Here is a 25622-nt window from a genome sequence, read left to right on the forward strand (position 1 = left end):
AAGCTGAATCCAACTTTCTGCTGTCTAAAAGAAGCATATCTGAACAGTCAAAACAAACAGACTCAAAATAAAATATTGAAGGACAATCATCAAGTAAAAAACTCCTTGAAAAAAGTTGGAATGGCCATATTAAGATCAGATGACACAAACTATATTTTAATAAATATATTTATTTAAGCACCATGGTTACAAGCATGTTTGTAGTTGGGTTCTAGTTATATAAAATGTTATAAGGAACATATATGAGTATGTTGTAATAATTAAGGAATATATACAACAGGAAAAATATAACACTCCTAAACATATATGCAGCCAATGAGGATCAGCAAAATATCTCAAACTATTGTTGACGAATCTAAAAGAAGACATCAATAGCAACACAATAAGTGGGAGACTTCAACACAACCGTGTCACCCCTTGATAAGTCAATCAAGCTGAAACTCAACAAGAATATGCTAGCTCTAAAAGGATAACTTGAAGAAAGTGTACTAATATATATATATATATATATATATATATATATATATATATATATATATATATATTCCCAGAAAACTGAAAACACAATCTTCTTCAATGCAAATGGATCATTCTGCAGGATAGATGACATCCTGGCCCATAAAACATAACTCCATAAAAATCAAGAGGAAACAAATTGTATAAACAACTTTCTCACATCACAATTCACTGAAATTAGAAGTGAACTACAAAGGGACACAGAAAAAAACTTTAACACCTATTGAACAAGCAGGTGTTCAGAGATTAAATCAAAAAGGAAATTAAAACAGTCCTGGAAACAAAAACAAATGAAGTCACAAAATAAAAGAATTTGTGAGACACAGCAAAAACAGTACTAAACAGGAAAATGTATAGATTTGCAAGCACACATCAGGAACAAAGAAGGGGCCTGCATAAATAAATTAATGATACAGCTTATAAAATTAGAAAATAATCAACAAAAGGAACAAAATAAGTAGGCAGAAGTAAATAACAAAGCTTAGAGCAGAAATAAAGTGAAAATTCAAAAAAGAAACGGAAAAATCAACAAAAGCAAAAGGTGGTTTCTTAAAAAAAATTAACAATCTTGATAAAAATACTATCAAAACTGACAAAGAAATGGAGAAAGAGAAACTTATTAAACAGGATTAGAAATGAAAGAGGTAGATCACTACAGATAATACAGAGATTCCAGGGGTTAGCAGAGACTAAGAAACTATGCCACATAATATGAGAACCTAGAAAAATGAATAAATCCTTGGACTCTTAAAATCTTCCATGGTTGATTCAGGATGATCTATCTTATCTAAAAAGACCCATATTATTGATAAAATTAAAATGGTAATACAAAGTCTTCCCAAGACACTTTAAAAAAAAAACTTGATTTAAGAAATAAAAGAGGACATAAGGAAATGGAGACACATACCCTGCTCATAAATTGGGAGAATTCACATCATTAAAATGGCAATACTTTCCAAAGAATTGTACAGATTTAAGTATATCCATGACATTCTTTAAAGAAGTGGATCAAACACTCCTGAAATTCAATTGGAACAATAAACACCCAGGAATACATAAAGCAACCGTAAGTAAAAAAAAAAAAAGAAAGAAAGAAAGAAAAGAAAAGATGGAAGGCAACTTTCCCCAACTTTAAAGTGTACTACAAAGCAATAGTCATTAAAACAGCATGGTGTTGCTATAAAGAAAGACTTCAAGATCAGTAAAATAGACTTGAGTACTCAGTACTCAGAATGTTTCTCAGACATAAAACCAATTATCCTTTGATAAAGGGACGAGAAACATAAAATGGAGTAAGAAAAACCTCTTCAACTTCAACAAGTGGTGTAAGGAAAACTGGTCAGCCACATGTAAAAATGTGTACTCAGACCTCAATCTAACACCATGCAAAAAGGTCAAATCAAAATAGATTAAAGACCTTTATACCAGACACGTAACCATAGTTATATAGAAGAACACATAAGTAAAACACTCCATGATATTGAGACTAAAGGCATCTTGAAGGAAGAAGCAGCACTCTCCAAACTAGTGGAAGTAGATATAAACAGATAGAACTATATTAATCTGAGAAGTTTTTGTACCTCAAAAGAAATAGTAACTAGGATAAAAAGGCCATCCACAGAATGGGAGAAAATATTCACAATAACCATTAGATAAGGGATTAATATCTAAAATATACAATGTACTGGCAGAACTTAATAATAACAATCATTTAACATCAAAAAATAAGGAGAAAAAATGAACAGATAATTCCTTAAAGAATAAATAAAAATGGCCAAAAGACACAAGATAAAATGCTCCACATCACTAATCATTAGGGAGATGCAAATCAAAATACCAAATGAGGTACCATCTCATGCCACAGACAGTGGCTCCCATCACAAAGAATAAGAGCAATCAGTGCTGGCTGGGACGTGGGGAGAAAGGAACTCTCATTCACAGCTGGTGGGAATGCTGTCTAGTCCAGCCTTTATGAAAACAATGTGGAGATTCCTCAAAAACCTGAGCTCCCATATGATTCACCCATGCCACTCATAGGGATATACCCTGGAAACACAAAAACACTATACAAAAAGGCCTATAGATAGTGTTATATACAATAGCCAAAATCTGGATACAACCAGATGCCTGACAACAAATGAGTGGCAAAAGAAACTGTGGTACATACAATGCAATACTTTGCAGTCATCAAGAAAAATGAAGTTATGAAAATTTCCTATACATGGATGGACATGGAAACTGTTATGCTGAGTGAAATAAGTGAGAAGGAGAGAGAAAGACACAGAATAGTCTTACTCACTCATGGGATTTAAGAAAAATAAAAGAGATTATTGTATTACTACTCAGAGACAATAGAGATGAGAAATGGAAAGACAGGCCTGTGATATAAAGCTTTACCACAAAGAATGTGAATTTAGTTAGAGAAATAGCTACACTAACAACTATCATGACAATGGTAATGAGTAAGAGAAATAGAATACAGGCAAGAGGTGGAAAACAGGGTAACTGGGGGCATTGGTGGTGGGAATATTGTACTGGTAAACAGGGGTGTCCTTTTTTATAACTGAAACCCAAGTACAAACATGTGTAATCATGGTTTTAAATAAATATATTAATTTTAAAAAAACTTTTTAATTCTTTTTAATTATGCTTCTTCAAAAATCAGAACTAATAGAAGAACCTCATTAGACCTTACTAAAATGTTTCGTATCTGTGATATGAAATAAGTGATTGCTGACAAAGAAATGATAAGAGAAAAGAAATCATGATCTATGAGTTATTATTCTGAACTACATACCTCCATTGGCAACATTAAACTTCACTCCAAACTCTCCCCCTGGTCCTCCAGGGCAGTGGCTGGCTGTTAGGATGATTCCTCCTGCTGCTTTGATCTTTCTGATAATGCAGGAAACAGCTGGTGTGGACAAGATGCCATTCTGTCCAATAATTAGTCGTCCAATCTAAATCAGCCATGAAAAAATATCATCTCAATCTCGATGCATGGTATCAATGGCATTTCAACAGGCTCATACTATATATTTAATCAGTTTATCAAAGAAACTAGCTAGGTTATATATAGGTCAAGGGTCCTGGGGATAATGTGTAGAATTTGGTATTGTTTCTTCTGCCCAATATCTCCAGTATTATAAGGCATCTATATCTAGTGGTCAATTATTTACCTGTCATTTGGATCTGTCTCACCAGTTTGCAGCAGTTTGATATATCTGCTTTATATGACCAAGGGGTTAGTTTGAACTATACAACATCTCAGTTCCCAGCTCAAAAACTCTGGATAAGGGGCCAGAACGGTGGCACAACCATAAGGCTTCTTCCTTGCCTGCACTAGCCTAGGACAGACCGTGGTTCTATCCCCGGGCATTCCATATGGTCTCCCAAGCCAAGAGCGATTTCTGAGCGCATAGCCAGGAGTAACCCCTGAGCATCATCAGGTGTGGCCCCAAAAAGAAAAACAAACAACAAAGAAAAAAAAACAACCTCTGAATAAGAACATGCTAGTCACACAAACACACACACACACACACACACACACACACACACACACACACATACTTCTTGATATTACCTGGTCTTTCTGCCTCCGTATAACAGTTGGTATCCTAACTACAATCTTGTCATCAGTAGCTATATTTCAACTGTACTAGAAACTTCACCTTACTCAACAGGAATTCTAGTTGTGCTACCAAGTGACTCTGTGCCAGAATTATTGGGAAAAATACCCATTCATACTTGGTAGAGCTCTATAGGTGATCCATAGGTGGAATCAGACCATGAAATAAACTTGTTAAAAAGAAATTAACAGGGGGCCGGAGAGATAGCACAGTGGCATTTGCCTTGCAAGCAGCCGTCCCAGGACCAAAGGTGGTTGGTTCAAATCTCGGCGTCCCATATGGTCCCCCGTGCCTGCCAGGAGCTATTTCTAAGCAGATAGTCAGGAGTAACCCCTGAGCACAGCCGGCTGTGGCCCCCCCCCCCCAAAAAAAAAAAAAGAAAGAAAGAAAGAAAAAGAAAGAAATTAACAGGGGCCGGAGCAGTGGCGCAGGGATAAGGCCTTGCACGTGTCTGACCTAGGACAGACCACGGTTCAATCCCCTGGCGTCCCATATTGTCCCCTAAGCCAGGAGCAATTTCTGAGCGCATAGCCAGGAGTAACCCCTGAGCGTAACAGGGTGTGCTCCCCCAAAAGAAACTAATAACAACTGGAGAGATAGCACAGGGATTAATGTGTTTGTCTTGCACAAGGCCAATGGTAGTTCAATTCCTTGCACCATATATGGTTCCCTGAATCCACCAGGAGTGGCCCCTGAGAGTCCAGGCATTGCTAAGTGGAGAAGGGAAGGAACGCAGGCAGGCAGGCAGGAAGGTAGGAAGGAAGGAAGGAAGGAAGGAAGGAAGGAAGGAAGGAAGGAAGGAAGGAAGGAAGGAAGGAAGGAAGGAAGGAAGGAAGGAAGGAAGGAAGGAAGGAAGGAAGGAAGGGGAAGGGAGGAAGGAGGGAGGGAGAAAGGGTGAAAAGGAGGATGGGAGAAAGGGAGGAAGGGAGGCAGAAGAGAGGGAGGCAGAGAGGAAGGAAGGAAAAGGAGGAGGGAAGAATGGAAGGAAGAAGGGAAAGAGGGAGGGAAGGAGGGAGAAGGGAAAGAAGAGAAGGAGGGAAGAAGGGAAGGAGGAAAGGAAGGAGGGAGGAAGGGAGGAGGAGAAAGAAAGGAAGGAAAGCTCCTCATAGATGATATTTTATATGCTGTTTGAAAAATGATACCCAACAGTATCCGATACAATGGTTCTAAAATATAGCTACCAATGAGGAAGAATCACTTATGATCCCTATAAAATTCCCTGGACTCAGACGACACCCCAAACTAATTCTATTGAATTTGGGATGTAGGGCTCAGTCATTTGTCTTTAGGTCTTCATAAGTGAGTTTAATGTCCTCAATGACTTTAGCGCCAGTTTCACAAGCATGATCTACAAGCTTAATAGACAGCAGGGTATTAGGGCCCATTCAAAGCTGACTGAATATGAACCAGTATTCAATGGGCTAGAAAGATAGTACAGGGGTTAAAGAACATATCTTACATATTCATGTACAAAGTTTGATCCCCAGCACCATGTGGTCCTCTGGAACATCACAGGGTGCAGTGCTGGAAAGTTTGAGCATGGCTGGTGTTGTCCTGGAGCACCCATCTTTAGCATCACCAGAATTGTCCTGAAAATTCCAGTGTCACATCTTTGGGACCTAATCACTGGCAGCCAAGAATCACTGAAAATGGTCTCAGGAACTATTTGAGGAAATAGTTTAGAATATATTGAGGAAAAATTTACCTCCAAGAAATTCTTTTAAAGAACTGATATCTTAATGTGACCCTCTTTCCTACTTCTAAATATATGTTTCCTTGGCTAAAAGGAAAAGTAGTCTTCCTAAGAAAGCTTTTATAAGCTCAAAAGGCATAAATATTAAATTATTAACATTAAGTTCTATCTTAAAATTTACAACACTAGATCCAAAAACTATCCTATAAAGAAATGTCAAATAGACTAAAATAACAAACTTCTATTGGAAAAGCAGGAATTGTAAGATCAATACACAACAGTTTCTCCAAAAAGGAGCATGATAGTGTGTCTCTCACACTGTCTCTAGGATAGCTAATGAAAAACACACTGAACACTATTTTCTATTTTCACCCCGACTGGTAAAAGTAAAAAATCCTCTTTGTCTTTCTTATAGTTAATAGAAATATGTACTGAAGCAGGTCTTTCATAAAAGCAAAGTGACATGACATAAAGTTTTCAAAAGCAGGGATACCACTGTACATGGAATTCATTTGTACAGGAAATTCAAGAAATAAGGATGCAGCCAAGAAGCCATTCTAGTATCTAACTTCACAGAAGTTATCCTAGACACCAATGGAAGCAGTGTTGGAAGTTGATCATTGGCCAACTGTGACAATCAGAGAAGATCCAGAAAAGCATAAAAGCAAACACAAGAATTCAAAAAGTAAGGCACTATCCTCAGAGTATATCTTTTCAGAGGATCCCTATTATGAATGAGTAATAGTAAATTACAAGTTATATACATATAAGGAAGGAAATGAGTATGGTTCTGTGATAGAAAATAATTTATTTCAAGCTGGAGTGATAGCACAGCAGGTCAGGTCTTGCCTTGCACATGACTGACCTTGGTTTGATCCCCTGCATCCTATATGGTTCCCCATATAGGACTAATTCCAGAACACCACCAGGTAAGGCTCATAAACAAAAAAGAATGAGTTTTAATTTTAATAGTAGCAATAATAACACTAATAAAAGCTAAGGGAATTTGATTTGATTCTATTATGGAAACACAACATTGAAGATTTTAAGCAGTGGAAGTGTGATCTAATTATTATTACATTTTAGAAGATCATGGGCAGAACAGTACACAAAGATCTTCTTGTTTCTAGGGACAATCTAGAAAACAGCTCACTCTTGCTTCTCAGCCTAACATATACCCCGTTTTACAGCAGATGATAAACTAATGTGAGAATGGGAACAGAAAGAAGGTGTGGTCCTTTTGGCTAAGGCTGTTAAAAAAGCAAATATGTTTTCTTGTGCACCATTTTCACCTGCCACAGAAACAACACAGGGACTACAGGGTTACTAGATGTCAGTCACAAGATAGAAAATTTCTACATAGCCCCTCTCATATAGGGAAGTATTCACCCACCAAGAATATCCACATAGTTTGTCCCATGAGTGATAATTTCCTACTCCTTATATGCTATAAAAATTACCTATATTTCAGATTCATTTGATACAATTGTATGTGGTTGTTGTATTTAGCAAATGTACTCTATACCTAAGTAATAGAGCAGTAAAATATACATAGTTTTCAGTTAAATAAAAAAAAACACATAACACAAAAATAACCCTTGTGTCATTACAACAACATGAAATGATGTGTTCTTTGGGACTAGCACTTAGAGAGAAGAAAAAACATAAATATATATATATATGAATCATGTTTTATCTTATTAATAATACATGTTTTTAAAAAGGTAAAACTAATTAAACTATTTAAATAAAACTGGAAATACACTTGAATAAAATTTCAACCTGAAACATGGAGTTAAAATTGGAGGATTACAATCTACAACAAGCTAGACACAGAGGGGACCACTTATACTAGCAGCCCAACGGGCAAAAAAAAGGGGGATATGGGATGCATGCTGGGAACAGGGGTGGAGGGAGGACAACATTGGTGGTGGGAATGCCCCTGATTCAATGTCACTATATACCTAAAATATTACTGTGAAAGATTTGTAATCCACTTTGGTCAAAATAAAAATTATTTTTAAAAAAATTGGAGGATTAATAGAAAAGTAACTCTAGTCATCCAGGAAAAAATTTTTTTTGGCTTTTGAGCCACATGAGGTAATATGCAGGGGATACTTCCAGCATAATGCTCAGATGATCTCCCTGCAGTGCTCCACAAATGATGGGGTGGCCATCATATCTAAGTCTCCCATGTGATAACATGTAATCCAGTTCTTTGAATGATTCCTCTTGCCTGTTATCTAAAATTTTTAATTTTGTTGGCCTGATCATTCATCCATCAATAAAAAAAAAAGTAAGGTAGGACTGGACAGTGAATAAAAATCTAGTTCAGAAGCATTTGAGAGATGATAAGTACTAGAGAAAAGGTGGAAAAGCAAATGAGAGAAAATGTAGAAAATTACTAGAATACTTGTGTCATCTATGAATGCTCACCAAAAAGTGTGACCTCTGCAGAAGATTTTGATACCATGGAAGCACAATTATGTGTTCTGTGACTACCAGTCAATGTCATTTCCCAAACACACCTAATATTGCCCTGTAGGTTTAGGAGCAAAGTAAGCATGACAGAGGAGAGGGAGGTAACCCAGGGGCTCAGCAACTTGAACTTGCAATCACCAAAGGGGACTTGGCTCCAGCCACTTCTGACTGCCAATCAGCCAGCAGCCACGACTGACACTGAAGTCCCTATTAACGGGATCATTTTAGGGTGATCAACCAGTTACATGGGGCTAAATTTATGACAACTTGGCTACTTCTGTCATGGAAGCAATAGCATATTATTTTTACTTAAAATATACATGGATAAGAAGCACACACAGAAAGAGACTCTATGTGGATGGCTAGGGAGATCATATGAGACGCCAGGGATTGATCCAGGTCTGTCCTGGATCGGCAGAATGTAAGGCAAACTCCCTACTGCTGTGCTATCACTCTGGCCCCTTCCCTTTACTTTTAAGTCTTGTGTGTTTTCTCTCTCTTCCTTACTTTAATGCACCCTCTCTCAATCAATTCAAGGCAAAGGCCATCCATATTGACAGTATTTAAAACACAAAACATCAATTTTAAAAGTTTAAAAATAAATATTAAAATACATTAAAATATTTAAATTCAAAACCAGGAGGGTAATGGCTTTCAAGAGCTATTAATTGGCATAATAAATACATTAATACAATCTTTAAAAGTGTGTCTAAAGAAAACCATAAGACCAATTGCTTTATTTGTCTGAGTCTCAGCAGAAAATCAAGAAGGTCACAAAGTGGGAAATTGACTTACGAGATAATGTAAAGGAAAACTTCTGAAATTAAGTATGATACAAATTATGCCATTGCTTTCCCTAACACCTCTTTATTCTACCCAAACATTTAAAATTCATGTTAAAGCATCCAGTTAGTCTTTAAACTATCTATTATGTTTTCTGGGAAATAAACCCTTGATATATTACCCCCTACCAAGGCAGCAGACACTAGTGCATGGTGGCATTGCACAGGAAAGATGATATACTTGCATAGTTGGCTTTGTTTGTGTTAATATTCGAAGAGGTAACATCTGACTTTCACTCCTAAGTGAAACCTAGACCACAACTAGGGTGGTCCTAGCCATGGCCTCATGCTGCTCTTACCCCCCCTTCCCCCAAAAGCTGTAATCTACTGGCCTTACTCATCTGGTTTTGGATGGAGGAAGAAGAGCCCCACTTAGACCTGCAGCAGGATAGGAACCTGAGACATTTTCTTAGTTTCCCACTTGGAAATAAGACAAGGTGGCCCCACTTTCATAGTCTCACACACACACACACACACACACACACACACACACACACACACACACACACAGAAAAAAGGCACAGATATGACTCCCAGTTCATATACAACTTCAACATGCATCAGGGAGAGAACATAAGTAGGAGTGCCATGCAATTTGCCATTTCGAGGATATGGTTTCCTTGGTGTGGGAACCATGGCTTCCCAGTTCATGCTGACTTGACACCACCATTGTCTTCCAGCAGCTTTTTGTCCTTATCTCACCTGTATCATTGCTCCACCTCTGAAATGGCAGAGCATTTCAGTTTCCAGGAGACTTTTTCTGTTCCCCAAATATCACAGTCTAGTGTTTTAAAATAAAAAATGTATTTTATAAAGCTTTCCCATGACTATTCCATTTATTTCACCAAGCACTGTATAAAAACTTTTTTTTATGATGGTGATGACTTCATTCTTAATGCCTCCCCTCTTATTTTGTTTTTCAGAATTCTAACAATTACTCTTCATTTCCTTAGTTGGTCAAACCAAGGTTCCAGAGAGTAGAGATACATACTTTAAAACCTCAAACTAAAATCTCAGAGCAGATACATAATTTTTATCCAAATGTGTTTTCTCCAGTAACAAAACACTAATGAGAGCAGGATTGTTTGCATGTGTTGAATTATCTTAAATAAGCCATTCCCCTTTACAGTTTCCTTATAGCATAAAATAAGTTTTTTTTTGATAAAAGAAAGATAAAAAGGTCCCAAAGTAAGAAGAGAGAAAGTAAGCCTGATATCCTCAATATCCTGAACTTGCCATTTCATATCTTTGTAATTGCCAGTGAAACAGAAAAAGTGAAGGAAGCAATAAACAGAAACTTCCTTGATGGCTTGCAGAAAAGATGTTGGGCAGGACCACACAACCACCATTACATCCACTGAAAAATTACATAACAAACCAATATACACAAAAGTGAATGTCTCCTATCTTGTAGCTTAAACACACACACACACACACACACACACACACACACACACACACACACACACACGCTTCAAGCCAAGCTGCTAGAGAGCAGGGCTTTGGTCTTTCCATCCCAGATGTCTGAGAAGGGTGCCAGTCCTGAAGCATTGCTGCACGTTAGTAAGCAGATATAGCTAAGAGGACTTTCGTGAAATAAACATTGATGTGACTATAAGAATATCAAGGGAATTCTCCACTTGCACCTGAATAATCATGCAGTTCTATGCTTTCTGGCACAGAGGCCAGATTAGCAACCAAGCTCATCCTTGGTTTCCTGTCCTCTGTAGTCTTCACACACACACACACACACACACACACACACACACACACACACACACACACACACACTCAGAAGTTGGAGAGTAGAGAATCTGTTAGAACCCAATTGAAATGAATTTCACATTCAACTCTTCATATTTGAACAAGTGCAAAAATTCACACTTATTTACAAGTTTGAACCACATTCTTTTCCTCAGCAGTTCAATAATTCTCAAACTTTAATTGCATAGGTAAGGCAATCTCCTTATCTCCAGGCACAAAATTAAGGTAGTGACATTAGCATGTGTGTATTTTCTGATAATTAGGTAATTTTGTATTTAAAAATCACTGAAATTTGAGACCAAAGAGACAGTACAGAGATTAAGGTTCTTGCTTTGTATATAGCCAACTCAGATTTGAGCCCTAGCAACTTACATGATTTCCCAAACAACCCCAGGACTGACTCTTGTGTACAAAGCCAGAAAGTAGTCCAGAACGCTGCCATATCTACCTACACTCCACCCCACCCCCTAAAATGACTCAAAATAAAAATAAATAAAAACACTAAATCTTTGCCTTGAAGACTAGGTTGACTAAACCAAAATAGAGCCCTGCTTTTTGTCATTTTACCTTCATAGAAAGATCAGCCCAAGTTCAGAGTGATAGCACAGTAAGTATAACATTTTTGTGTCATATGGCTGACCTGAATCCTATGCCCAGCTTCCCAAATGAGCCCATAAGCACTGCCAGGAGTAATTCCTAAATGCAGAGCCAAGAATATCCCCTGAAAAATCACTGGATGTGTTTGAGTCTCAGCAGAAAATGCAAAAGGTCACAAATTGGGAACTTGACTTAAAATGAGATAATGTGAAAAGGAAAACTGCCTGAAATTAAATATGATACAAATTATGCCATTGCTTTCCCTAAGACCTCTTTATTCTACCTTAACATTTAAAATTCATGTTAAAGCATACAGTTAGTCTATTTTGTTTTTATATTTTGGTAGTCATTTTGTTTTCTGAGGGAAAAATCCTTGATATATTACCCCCTACCACAACAGTAGACACTAGTGTATTGTGACATTGCACAGGAAAGATGATATACTTGCATAGTTGGCTTTGTTTGTGTTAATATATGAAGAGGTAACATCTGACTTTCATTCCTAAGTGAAACCTAGACCACAAGTTGGGATGGTCCAAGCCATGGCCTCATGCTGCTCATCTCTTAACCCCAACCCAAAGGCTGTAATCTACTGTCCTTATTCATCTGGCTTTGGATGAAGGAAGGGGAACCCCACCTAAATCTGCAGCACGATAGGAACCTAACTGAGCCTCAGAGACATTTCCTTAGGCTCCCACTTGGAAATAAGACAAGGTGGCCCCACTTTCACAGTCTCACACATACTAAGAGGTTCAAATATGGCTCCCAGTTCAATTATGACTTTCTTGCCCTGTAATTATTGAATATATGTTTTTGCTAATTCAATGCTAAGTTGTAATATTTTTCTAATCATGATTTATAGGTACATATAAATATTACATGTTTTTAGGACATTCACACTAGCAGAATGCAGTTAGAAATTGTCTGGAAATTTAAAAACTACCACTGTTTACATTTCAGTGTGTCCACTTTGTGTCTGTCTCTAATTCTCTCATATTTAAATATTTTTACAACAGAAATGTTGGTGTTTCTGCCTTCAATAAATAACTCTATACTTCCCTGAAATCTATCTTGCAGTCACTGATGATCTTCCAAAACGTGATCTGTGTAACTGTAGTATTTCTATTATTTAATGATGCCAGTATTTTACTGTCCAGTATAAAACAATTTAGACCTAAAATATTACATGTGAATCAAAAACAATGCTTGAAAATTAAGTTCTCATTGTGAAATAAATAAAGCTGTATAGCATTTGTCAACATGAGAAATATTCGTAACATTCTTCATGACTACAATGTCTTCTTTTTCCCTCCAAATCTTCTCACTAAGAAGCTGCTAAAAATGGCAAGGTATGGTGAAGTGATCCAAGTTAATGCCCAGATCCTTGTTTTCACCTGGATCTCCTTTATAGACCCTCAGCTATGTATTTGACTAGTATCATAGTCTTTGGGCATGTACCAGGCTGGTCTATTCATCCCTGTTATTGCTGAGATCACTGCAGAGATCTGTCATTAAGATATATATTTGCCTAGAACAATAAGACTGAAGCTGCTTCTATTTCTTTTTATCAGTTCCTCCAGCTCCAACACAAGTTCTATTTCCTAGCCTACAAACATTGGTCACTGGAAACATTTAATTACTTCCTTTAATTACAGGTAGGCTTCAAGCAATTCTGAAATCTAGAAGTCATTCAATCCTCTTGAATATGAATTCAGTGAACAATATGGATTTGGGGGGATTGGGCTTCCTGTGCATATATGTACACATGTATGTATATATATGCTACTAGATAAACTGCCCAAATGCATAAAAGCATATCTTATTTAGCACCTTTATAGGATGATAAAATGTAAGTGCATATATACTATGTCCATATGTTTACATATGTGTGTATAGATTTAATTCATTGTTTGGGGCATCTCTATGATTTGGTTATATACATGGTGCAGAGATATTAAAGTCATATAGAGTTCATTGGGTTATATGTATATGCTATATGTATATATTGGGTTATAAACATAAGATGCAAAGAGATATTAAAGTCACGTAGAGTTCAACATAGTTATGTGCATATATTCTCCAAAATAAACATCACTCTCTCTTTATTGTTGGGTGTTTTTCTTTGAGTGAGAATCACAATTAACTAACATGCCTATAAAAGGACTTTTTGTATAAATTCTGCCAGACCAGCTGCCATCTGGTTAATAATCACTGCAGCCCATTTCCTAAGTGCTACTACCACTGTTACAACAGTCCAGTGAACTCAAGAACTCTAGCAAACATAGATTTAAAACTTAGCAAGATTAAACAGTTTACTGTTGTTTATGACCAAAAAGCCAGTTCTTCTTTATTATATGCTACATTAGTATATGTTGCTTTACATTTTGGAAATACTGTCAAAAAAATAGTATGCCTTCTACCAAACAATCAGAAGGGTTGTAGTAATGGAACCCTGAGAACCATCCAGATGAAATAGTTTAAAACATCATGACAAGCAGCTGCAATTTGTCAGCCCTCTTAGACTCAGATTAGCACAGAATCTTTTAGCCTCTGTCTCCTCTGTTCCTCTCAATCACCTCACACATGGGCCTATCCATTAGGTTTGGAAATCTTTATGAAATGAGCAGATTACTATCTGACTGTATGAGGGGTAGTGGAGCAAATGTGTGGCTGCCTGCTGTTAACAAAGCTGGAGCTTTGAGTCAGAAAGGGTCTCAGAAAGGTTTAATGGGGGGAAAGCATGATGTTGTTTCAGCTCATTCCTAGCAAGAGGTCATGTACTGACTGTGCCAACAGAGTTCTTCACATTGAATGAGAGTCTATTCCAGAGCAGCTGCTGCCACTTCAAGCACCCTGGCTGATCTTGCATGCACATGTGTTTGTATGTATGTATGTCACTAGCATTAGGAGAAGGAAGGGATGTGACTAACAATCACAACCAAACTTTAGCCAGCACCATAGAGAAATCTCAGGCATCTGAAGGAAAACATATCATTGCAACTGTGATGATTACTTCCTCCAGCACCTTCTGATCAGAAAAGTTACTGGTATTCAGGGAGCTGGTTTGTGGGACTGGAGCATATGCTTTGTTAATACCCAGATCTAATAGCCATTATGATACCTGATCACAGCTTGAGGTTGCCCTTTTACTCAAAAAAATACCTAATGAGACTCCAAGTACATATGTTCATGTCCTTAAGTCAGAGGAAATTGCTGTGACAATAAGTGTGCTCAGTGAATAATATGTTCTTTATCTCTGTCTCTGTTTCTGTCTATCTCTCTGTCAGTCTCTTTTCCCACCCCTTCACTTTTTCTAAATTCCTTTAAATAAAGCTATTTTTGCTTCACTTAAAAAAAGTGATAAAGAAAGGGGGAAGGAAAGAAACTGAGGGAGGAGTAAGAAAAGGCATATAGGAAATAACTGTGGGCAGGGGCTTTGACCTTATAAAAGGCAAGTGTCCTATCCACTGCACTATCTCTCTGACCTCTGAATAACTTAGTAAATCATGTAAAAAATTAAACAGGACTCTTGGGGGCTAGAGTAGTTATAGTGTTTGTTGCCAACCTAGGTTCAAACCATACCCATATGTTTTCCCCAAGCACACCAGGAGTGATCCCTGAGAAAGGCTTGTGCACTCCCAGGCATACCCCCCAAAAGAAGAACTCTAAATAGGAAAAATGGAAGAAAGAAAGTAAATAAACATTGTTTTGTTTGGGGGCCACCTCTGGCAATTCTTGCTCTGCACTCAAGGAACAATCCTGGTGGTACTCAGGGAACCATATGGAATGCCAGAGATCAAATCCAGGTCAGCTGTGTGCAAGACAAGTACTGTACCAGCTGTACTATTGCTCCAGCCCCTTAAATATTGTATTTGTACAAATGCCTAATAGTAGAGATTTAGAAGAAAAATTTCTATGACTATGCCAAGAAAAACATATTCTGTATGGATTAAATGTTCCTGAAAATTTACTCAACCACAAAAATAGAAAAAAATAAATAACCCTACATTAGTGTAACAACAGAAAATTAAAGATAAAAGATATTAAAGATTTTAAAATATTAAAAAGATATTTAAAAACTATGTGATGCATTTTCTTTAAAGTAAAAAATATTTTTAAAGATTTAGAAACTGTGGATTGTTAATAAGTACTGTATATATGTTAGATATCCACTTTTTCATAACTAATGAGAGTGAATTCAAAATAAATAACTTAAACTTTCCCTTGGCTATGCAAGTATAAACAATTAAGGTATATTAGCTAAATCTTGAGTGTTTGCAATTAATTTTCAAGGCGGTTGGCTAAAGAATATTGCAGCTCTTGATTTATACCTTCAAGTTGTTAATTTCAAATATAGATTCTTTTGCCTGCCTATTAATTCCAAAATACCCCTATTCAAATACTATTACATTATTGCTTTTTTTTTTTTTAAATATTTCTGTCTTCTAACATAGGAGAGGCCAGGATCCAAAACACACTGTCTAATATTGGTGGAATCAATAGCTACATTTAGATTCTTTGAAAATAGTTTCCAACTTCTTATGCTTCGGTCTATACAGACAATAGCAAATGTCCAGTAGTCATAAAGAGCTCAAGGAGAACAGATGTTTTACAGAAAAAAAACTGAGGGTATGTCTCACACATAATGTTGCTGGTGTGTATCTGTCTTTTCAATAAACATTTTGTTTTAACACAAGATTTAATAAAGAAGCTTAGTTAAAAACACCATCTGAGTCTCTGAATACATTAAACAAAGCTTAAAATAATCCACCCCAGCAACTGGGAGGGCTCAGCTGTTCTCAAAATCTCCCTCACTCCTTTACTCCACATATGCACAAAAAGAAAAGTGAGTGAGGTCTTGAGGCTAACGGTATCAATAATGAAGTAACTCAAAATGAAATGTGGTTGGACCAAGCAATTCTAAAATTTACTATTACTCCCATAGTAAAAAAAACTCAATTTAAAAATTTGATAAAGAATTTAAAGAAGAGTAAGAAAAGTTTTGGAAAATCTTTGGAGATTTCTAATGCATTGCAATCCTTCCTGTCTTAATGTCTGGGCTCATTCCAATTATATATTACATAGAAAATGCAGAGGAAACATAGTTCATCATTTTTTCACTCCAAAAGATAAGATCTGGATTTCCAAACACATTACAAGAAAGAGACTTTGTGTTGAATTACAACCTTCGTCCCTTGCTTTTCTCTTCTTCACTCCCTACTTCTCACTCATTAGTATATGCTACTCTGCTACCCTATGTTACTTGTTGTTGAGAGTCACACCAATATTTGTTCCCTAAGAGAGTTTTGGTAAATGCCAACATCAATATATCCTTATTCTTTGCAGAAGTTATTTTTTATGACCCAGGGTTGATGTATCCAAAGCCCCTGCCCTGTGTTAGCTCCTTTATGCCTTTTCTTACTCCTCCCTTAGTTTCTTTCCTTCCCCCTCTTTCTTACTTCCTTTAGCAAAAATATTAGCAAAATTACATTAACAAAACATATTCTCAGTAAGGTTCATCTGGATGCTAAAACCAAGTATTTTTATAACCCAAGTTTTCTTATACCATTGCACTTCAACTTCTAATTTTAAAAAATTTCACAAAATATTGAAAAGTTTTCAAAAGTCAGAAAGACAGCATAATGGGTAGAGTACTTGTGCACACAACAAACCTGCATAGAGCCACAAGTAAGCCCTGAGCATTGCTTGTGTATGACCCCAAAATAAACAAACACAAAAAAAGTATTTGCGTGTGTATATATGTCATTTTCATATTGAAAAATCTGGTTTTAGTTTGCCTAATACCAACTTTTAGTATTTTATAATCTACCTAGGTGTTTAACCTATAGCACAGCCAGAGTCATTCCAGAGTACAGTCTTATTATAGACCTCAGTATTGGTGGGACTCAAACCCTCCCATAGTACCACTTTAAAAAAAAGAAGAGAATCGGACATATTTTGATAAGAAGCATTGCTGGTTTTTGTTCAATATTAAAGTTAGTTTAGAACTTAAAAAATAATAGAACAAAAAAGAAGAAAGAGAGATACGCTCTTAGCAACAGGTGGGTCAACCCAGAGAGGTAAACACAAGCATTCCTTATTTCTCATTTATGTCTCATTTAGCCCTTGAACTCTTTAACAGCTTAGAATAAATTGATATGAAAAGGCTTAAACTACTAAAAAATACACAAAATATGGAAAAACAAGTAGAATTTTAAAAAATCAACATGCATTTTATAGGATTCTATGATTTAGATATTTATATATATATTTATATTCATAGGTATGATATAAACATTCATAGTTAGCTATGGCACTTTCTCTAACCTCAAAGGAGAGTTAAAATAACTCTGCAGAGGCCACAGAGAAAGCTTAGGAGATTTCAGTTCCTGGCACTGCTCAGGTCCCTTTCCCTATCACAAATGGTCTATCCCTAGAAACCCCCAAGCACCATAAGGGCACCCCTTACTGGCCTCCAGGACTACTGGATCTGAACTGGTCAAGCACAGTAGGTCAAGTATTATTGGGAGTGACCCCTAGGTCCCAGAGAACTGCTCACATAGTAATTCAAGAGTTCATAGTGGCAAAAAAGCAAAAGATAAACAAAATTCTTTTTTGCCATGTAAATGGCTGTTTCATCAAATCTTCATTCTCAAAATTGGTAGTTAAAATTTTTTTAAATATAAAGACATATTCTGTCTTTCCAACAGAAACTACAGTCAAGGTAATCAATAAATTTATTTGTAAAGAAAATGTTCACTTTATAGGAAAATGCCATCTAAAACATGTAGTTTGAAGTAGAGAATGAGAAAATCACCCTTTTGAAAAATAGCAAAGGTAAGAGTCATTCAGACTTTATAATTGGGTAAAGGTTGAAAAAGAGCTGTATGTTCACTAAGTACAAAGTTTACCCTATGGGCCATGGTCCTGGATATAGAAATCATAGTTTACGTATTAAGCCTCCAATTTGATTGCTGGCACTGAAAAATAGAAAAGTTCGTTTCAGAAGATACTTCTGGATGCTACAGAAGGGGAAAATAATGACTGATTAAAGCAATCACCACCATAACTCTGTAACGATTTCAACATCATGAGTGGTTGGACAACCAGAGACTCTGGTTCCTCACATGATATAACAAGAGCATACAGCATTGCTTATGACATATTCTAGTTAAAAAGAATAGAACCAGGGGCCAAAGTAATAGGACATGCCTTGCATGTGGCCAACTCGAGTTCAATCCCAATCATTTCATATGATCCCTGGGGCCTACCAGGATTAATTTCTGAGCACAGAGCCAGGAGTAATTCCTGAGCATAGCCAGTATGTGCACTCCCCCCCAAAAAAAAAAAAAGAAAACTAAAATCCAAACCTTTACATCCACTTTCAGTTCATAAAACAGAAAAAAAATGGGAGCAGATAAAAAAAATTCAGTGGCACAATAAAGAAGGTATCAGAACATTCCAGAAGGAGGGATGAGGCATTCTACAAGACAACTGACCTAGGCTCTTCAATGAAACTATTTCATTAAAAAAAAAATTGAAACAGTGGCCTAGAGTCAGCTCAAATGGTAGAGCACCTGCCTAGCATGTGTGAGGCCTTAACTTGGATCCCTGCCCAATACTATATGCTCCACTCACAGACTGACAGCACCACCTCACACTAAGTTGTCAGGCAGCACCACTGAACTGAGCTTCATCAGGTTCCATTGCATGACTTGGATTGATCTTATAAAATTTATTTAAGAAAAATAGTGAGGTAATTTGGAAGTTGAAAGAGACTTGAGACAAATAACCAAATGTAATATTTAATACTTTGATTATGAAAAATTAGTTCACATAAACCAGACATAAAAATATTTCAGAATAATTGAGAAAACCTGCATGTGGTTTGGGTATAAAAGCAAAGTAACAATCTTATATTTTGTTTAGAATAATGCAACCATTGGGCCAGAGAAATAGAATAGTAGGTAAGTGCTTGCTTTGCATAGTCAACCAACAGAGTTTGAGCTCTGGCACCCCATATATGGTCCCCAAACCCACCAGGAGTGATCAATAACTGCAGAGTTAGGAGTAAGAATTGAGCTGCACCATGTGTGGCCCCAAACTAAACAAACAAAATGCAACCATCAAGGATAAACTTCTTCTTATCTAGAGATCTAGACTGAAAAAGGCAGAGGAAAAATTTATCTCTTTAAATATTTCAAAATACCATTGCCAGAAATGAAGAACAAATATACAAAAATGCTAACAACCTATGGTGTGAGCCTAAGGATGATCTTAATCTATTCTCTTTTTTTACTTATAGCTTGAAAATTTCATAATTTTGCAGTAAAACTTTTGGATTCTAAATTACACAAAGAACCCATTTCAAACTTGATTTATCTTTTTTATTTATTTATTTATTTTTATTTATTATTTATATCTGTATCCTCCAGAGCCCAGTATTCTCCAGAGATTTTACAGAGAAGTGCAGTTGTTTTGTTTTATTTATTTTTTGTTTTTTTTTTTGGTTTGTTTTGTAACCATTTCCACAAGTGCTCAGGGTTTTCTAGTGACTCTATGTACAGGAATCATTCAGGCAAGAATGGTGGGTCCATATATTAGCTGAGTATCAAACTGGGTGTGATGCAAACAAGGAAAGCCCCTTACCTGTCCTACAGAAACATGATGAAGATTAAGATATGCTATATGGATCTTTATTCCTACAGTTGCTTTTTTAATTAAAAATGCTTTATGGGGTGGGGACCAAAGCAATAGCACAGTAGTAAGGTGTTTGCTTTGCATGTTGCCAAAACAAGATGAACCCCCGTTTCAAATCTGACATCCCATATGGTCCCCTGAGCCTGCCAAGAGTGACTTCTGGAGTGCAGAGCCAGGAGTAACCCCTGAGCACTGCTGGGTGTGACCCAAAATAAAAAAAAATGCTTTGTGAAACTAACTTCTTTAATAAAAAAAAAATCAAAATTTTTCAGAGGCGAAGATACAGTCCACCATTGAGATCCAATTCAAGTAAGAAAAAATAAATTGTTTTTCTACTAGATTATTCAGCCTGTTTATGAATATGCAAAAGGAAAATTTAAAAGGCTGAGGTATTTGAAATCAAAGTTCATCTTTCATCAATACCACACAGTTGGCCAAATCAGGAAGCAAAAACAATGGCTTTAAGGCCAGAGCAATAACACAGCAGCTAGGACACTAGTCTTGTATATGACTGATCCAGGCTTGATCCCTGAAATGCCATAAACCCCCATCTCCAACAAACCCCACTAGGAACGATTCCTGAACTCAGAGCCAGGAGTAAAACTTTAATGCTGCCAAGTGTGAACCCCCCCCCCAAAGTTGCAAAGGAGAATAAATATGCAATCACTGAAGACCAAGTTATCTGACCTTTTTAGACTGCCTTTCTCCTGAAACCAAGAAACCTTGTGATGGTTCACATTGTTTGGCAAAAGTCCCCAGGTAAAGAAATAAAGTGAAGTAAAGATAGGTTTTAAAAGGTCTTTGTGAAATTTTCTACAAGTCAACATTCCCTTAATAATTGACCTTGGGTAGTTCTTTCAGATTAAATTAGAAATTATGGGAGCCTGTAGTGATAGAATGAGCACTACCAGGAGTAATTCCTGAATACAGAGAAAGCAGCCAGGAGATATTGGTGGGTGTGACCCCCCAAGACAAAAAAAAATGATAAATGATGCTTCTATGTGGTTTTTAATTTGCAATTCTGCCCTTCAAAATAAATGACTAAGTTAACTTTTCTTCTAATTTAAGTCTATGTTAACAGTCTATATTCTAAAATAAATTCTACTATTAATAAAAATAAGTTTATCAGAAAAAAATAAAAATAAAGTTTATCAGAAAAGACCTATTCAAGCTAGAGAGGATAAAGAGATGTTCTGGCATCATATTGAGGAAATATGCAACATCATCATATGCCCATGCAAATCAACGACTGCCATTAATAATGGTAAGGGAATGTTTCTCTCACTCCCTAGAAACAATATGACTATGAAAGAGTGTAAAAGTTGCCACAGATATGCCAAGACTTCTTATTTTTCATCATTCCATGGGAATAGCTTCTCAATCAAGATTAAAAGACCGAGGCCGGAGAGATAGCACAGTGGTAGGGCGTTTGCCTTGCAAGCAGCCAACCCAGGATCAATGGTGATTCAAATCCCGGCATCCCATATGGTCCCCTGTGCCTGACAGGAGTGATTTCTGAGCACAGAGCCAGGAGTAACCCCTGAGTGCTGCCAGTTGTGATCCAAGAAACAAACAAACAAACAAAAAGAGTAAAAGATAATTTGTTAACTTCTCTCCAGATCCTGTGGTTTAAGCCAAAATTCATCAAGTGAGTGAGTAGCCATAGTACAAAAGTGTTGTACCTCCAGCAGCAGCATCCACTGGAGTTATAAATCACAATTCAGTACCCCAAACACCATTGGCCCCTTTCTCACAAATGCTTTTGGTTTTGTAATGCTCTTTTGACAGCTCTGAAAACTGAGCAGGCTCAATTACAGTAGACAAAGGCGAGCTATAGACAATCTTAAAGATTATTAACAATAAGAACTAAGACAATAAAAAGGAAAGAATTGGGAAGAAGAGAATTAAAATATCTAATACTGTTTATCTTCACTTGTTAAAGGGTTCCCATTTCTTTATAGGTCTGCAGAAATTTCACTTAAAGAAATGCTGCAGGGGTGGGGTGGCGTTCAATCTTTAAAACAAGACGGAAAACTACTTATTCCATTATGTTTCCCACTATTAATTCAGATTGAAATTAGTTCTGCTCCTGGTGAAGGGTGGTGTACATTCTATGACTGAAACCCAAGTCTGAAAATCTTTGTAAACACGGTGATTAAATTTAAAAATAATTAAAAAATAAAAAGAAATTGGGGCTGGAAAGATAGTGCTTTGGTAGGGCATTTGCCTTGCATGAGGCCAACCCAGGACGAACCTGGGTTCAATTCCCCAGCATCCCATATGGTCCCCCAAGCCAGAAGGGATTTCTGAGCACATAGCCAGGAGTAACCCCTGAGCGTCACCGAAACAAAAACAAAAAAAGAAAAAGAAAAAAGAAATTATCTCTGCCATTGTGGAAGTACTCAAAATACCATCAGATATAGGAGCATGGGGAAAGGGAGCTGAGGACATGCAACAATGTGCTTCCAGCATAGAAGGAAGAAAGGAGGCAGAAGGATCCAGGTCTGAAAATGTAGGTCACAAAAGAAGACTGCAGGAGCCAGATGTCAGGGAGAAAAAAAACAAGAGAAGAGGCAAGAACTGTTGTCAAATGCTCAAGGGTATCTTGGAGACTAGTTGGCAGTTTCTTTAAGAAAGACACTGCTGGGCCTGGGAGATAGTTCAAAGAGCAAGCGCACATGCTTTGCATGCTGGAGTACCACATTCAAGCACTGCTGGCAGATGACTGAGCACTGAGCCAGGAGTAGCCCTTGCGCACCACAGGGGGCGCTCCCCCCAAAGTTTAATGATAAAAAATAAAATAAAGACATGGCAAATCTTTTTTTTAGATCTTTTCTGTCTTTGTACTGTCCTCTAAATTTTAATGACAAAAATAAAATTGTAAATCTCTTTTCAGACCTTCTGTGTCTTATTTAAGCCCAAGTTAGGTGGCCTCAAACTAGTCCCCACCCCTTCCCTATCCTAATCAGTTTAATCATGAAACACTGCAGTATCACAACAAACCAATGATATAAAAACACTTTAGGTTCACACTTGCCCACTATGCCAGGAATCAACATGGGGTGGGGGGGTGCAGTTCAGAGACAACCAGCACCATGAAACATGCACCATTGTAAACGGGACAAACAAAAAGCAAATGTACTGACAGACTAGGCAAGAGTGTTTGGTGCGAAGTAAGTGAAAAGTGGTAAGAATTATTATGAAAGATGAAAAGTGCTGAAATAGCAGGTGCATGCTTGCTCTGGACAGAGTCAGAGAAGAGTTGAGGGCAGGTTTGGGATCTGCAGGGGAGGGAGAGAGAGAGAGAGACAGAGACAGACAGAGAGGGAGACAGAGAGGAAGATGGGGGGAAGAGAGTGGGAGGGAGACAGAGGGGGCAAGAGAAAGAAAAGAGAGAGGGAGGGAGGAAAGAAGGAAGGGGAGGGAGAAAGAGAGGAGGGAGAGAGAAAGAGGAGGAAGAGAAAAGAGGGGTAGAGAGAAAGAGAGGGAGGGAGAGAGGAGGGAGGGAGGGAAGGAGGGGAGGAAGGAGAGGGAGAATAGGAGGGAATGAGAGCGAGGAAAAAGGGGGGAGAGAGACAGAGACAGGGAGATGGGGGGAGAGAGAAGGAGGGAGACAGAGAAGGGGCGAGAGAGAAAACAGAGGGAGGAAAGGAGGGAGGGAAGGAGGGAGAAAGAAAGAGGGAGGGAGAGAGGGAGGGAGAGAGAAAGAAAGGGAGAGAGAGAAAGGGAGAGAAAGAGGAAAGGAGAGAGGGGAGGGAAAGAGAGGGAGGAAGAGAGGAGGGAAAGAGAAAGAGGAGAGGAAGGAGTGAGGAAGGAAAGGAAAGGAGGGAGGGAGAGAGGAAATAAGGAGAGAGAGAGAGAGAGAGAGACAGAGACAGAGAGACAGAGACAGAGAGAGAGACAGAGAGACAGAGACAGAGAGAGAGACAGAGAGAGAGAGAGAGAGAGAGAGAGAGAGAGAGAGAGAGAGAGAGAGGCGCTTGCGGGCAGGTGAGGGCAGAGGAGGAGGAGGAGGAGCGGGCACTCACCCCGTTGGCCGCGGCCATCTGCACCACGACCTCGGTGGCGGTGCGGCTGAAGTACCTGCCGTCACTGCCCACCACCATGGTGCAGCCCTGGCGGTCGCGCAGGTCGATGGACGACAGGACGCTCTGGATGAAGTTGGGCAGGTAGTTGCGCTGGCCCTCGAAGAGCGCCGTGGGCCGCCGCAGCCCCCCGCCCCCGGCGGGCCGCTGGTCCTCGTAGGGCGCCGTGGGCACCGTGAGCACCGGGATGGGGCTCCCCTCCATGGCGCCTCCCGGCCGACCTGACCGCGCGGCGGCTCCCGGGAGCCCGAGGGAATGTGCCGCCCGCCCGGAGGCCCCCCACCAGCCTGGCGGCGCGCCCGGACTCCACCTCGGGCCCGGGTCTCCTCCCTAGCCGGCCGGCGGCAGCCCGGAGCGTGGCCTCCACCTCCCGGGAAACTTCGCTCCCGCCCCGCTGGCCACGCCGGGGGTGCCCGCAGCTTCTTGCCCTCCCCTCCAGGGACTCACTTTTCGGAGTGGCCCCAACCCAGGACCCAACCCAGACCGGGCCACCAGGGCTTCTCTCCCGGGGCACACCCGCTGCTAGATAAACCAGGCTCGGGCGGTGAGTGGGAGAGTGTGGGAGCGCGAGCAGAATTGGGGTCTTCTGGAATACCAACTCCCTTTTTACTTCTCTCTCTGCCTCTCCCCACTCTCGCTTGCTCGCTCTGCTAGGGAGTGCTGCGTTCTCTTGCAGGAGGTTCTCTTTTTGAACAAGGAAGGGAGGGAGTCGGGAGGGGGGGCTGAAACCTTTGCCATCAGGGAACAGCCCCTGCCAAAAATAACCCTGGAAAGGCGAGCTGAGAATTATCATCTCCTGCCAGCGCTGAAATTGGAGTCCGGGCGCTGCGTGTGTGTGTGTGTGTGTGTGTGTGTGTGTGTGTGTGTGTGTGTGTGTGTGTGTGTGTGTGTCTGTGTGTCTGTGTGTGTGTGTCTGTGTGTCTGTGTGTGTGTGTGTCTGTGTGTCTGTGTGTGTCTGTGTGTGTGTGTGTGTCTGTGTGTCTGTGTGTCTGTGTGTGTCTGTGTGTATGTATCTGTGTGTCTCTGTGTGTGTGCAACACCACAACCATTTGTTGCCTGGAATCACATACTGTCAGGCCTTTTGAATCACATACTGCCAGGTGCTCTGGTCAAGGCCCAGCAGGAGCCCTGCACCAGACTCTCCACATTATTCCCCCAGCTCTCATCTGGCTGCACCCACTATCCATTGTCTCTTCTTGTTGCGATAGTTGCAACCAAAGTTGTACAGATACCTAGGTCATTTTTCTCCTTGTCCTTCTCCCTCTGCCAGTCCAATTCACACCTAGAAAAGGGCCTGTCCCGGTCATGTATTTGC

The 25622-nt window shown here is 38.8% G+C and overlaps 1 protein-coding gene across 1 annotated transcript in view; it reads right to left on the minus strand.

Moving 5' to 3' along the window:
• PGM5 (phosphoglucomutase 5) overlaps window positions 1-24777 on the minus strand; it is a 223434-nt gene extending 198657 nt beyond the window's left edge. The window contains exons 1-2 of the mRNA XM_049770951.1: window positions 24251-24777; window positions 3314-3476 (exon numbers count right to left, since the gene is read on the minus strand). Coding sequence (XP_049626908.1) covers window positions 3314-3476; window positions 24251-24511 — 424 coding nt within the window. The 5' untranslated portion in view covers window positions 24512-24777. The remainder of the gene's footprint in view (window positions 1-3313; window positions 3477-24250) is intronic.
• Window positions 24778-25622: the final 845 nt, after the last annotated feature.

Source organism: Suncus etruscus, chromosome 3 (genome assembly GCF_024139225.1).
Source record: "Suncus etruscus isolate mSunEtr1 chromosome 3, mSunEtr1.pri.cur, whole genome shotgun sequence".
In the NCBI taxonomy this organism is placed as follows: domain Eukaryota; kingdom Metazoa; phylum Chordata; class Mammalia; order Eulipotyphla; family Soricidae; genus Suncus; species Suncus etruscus.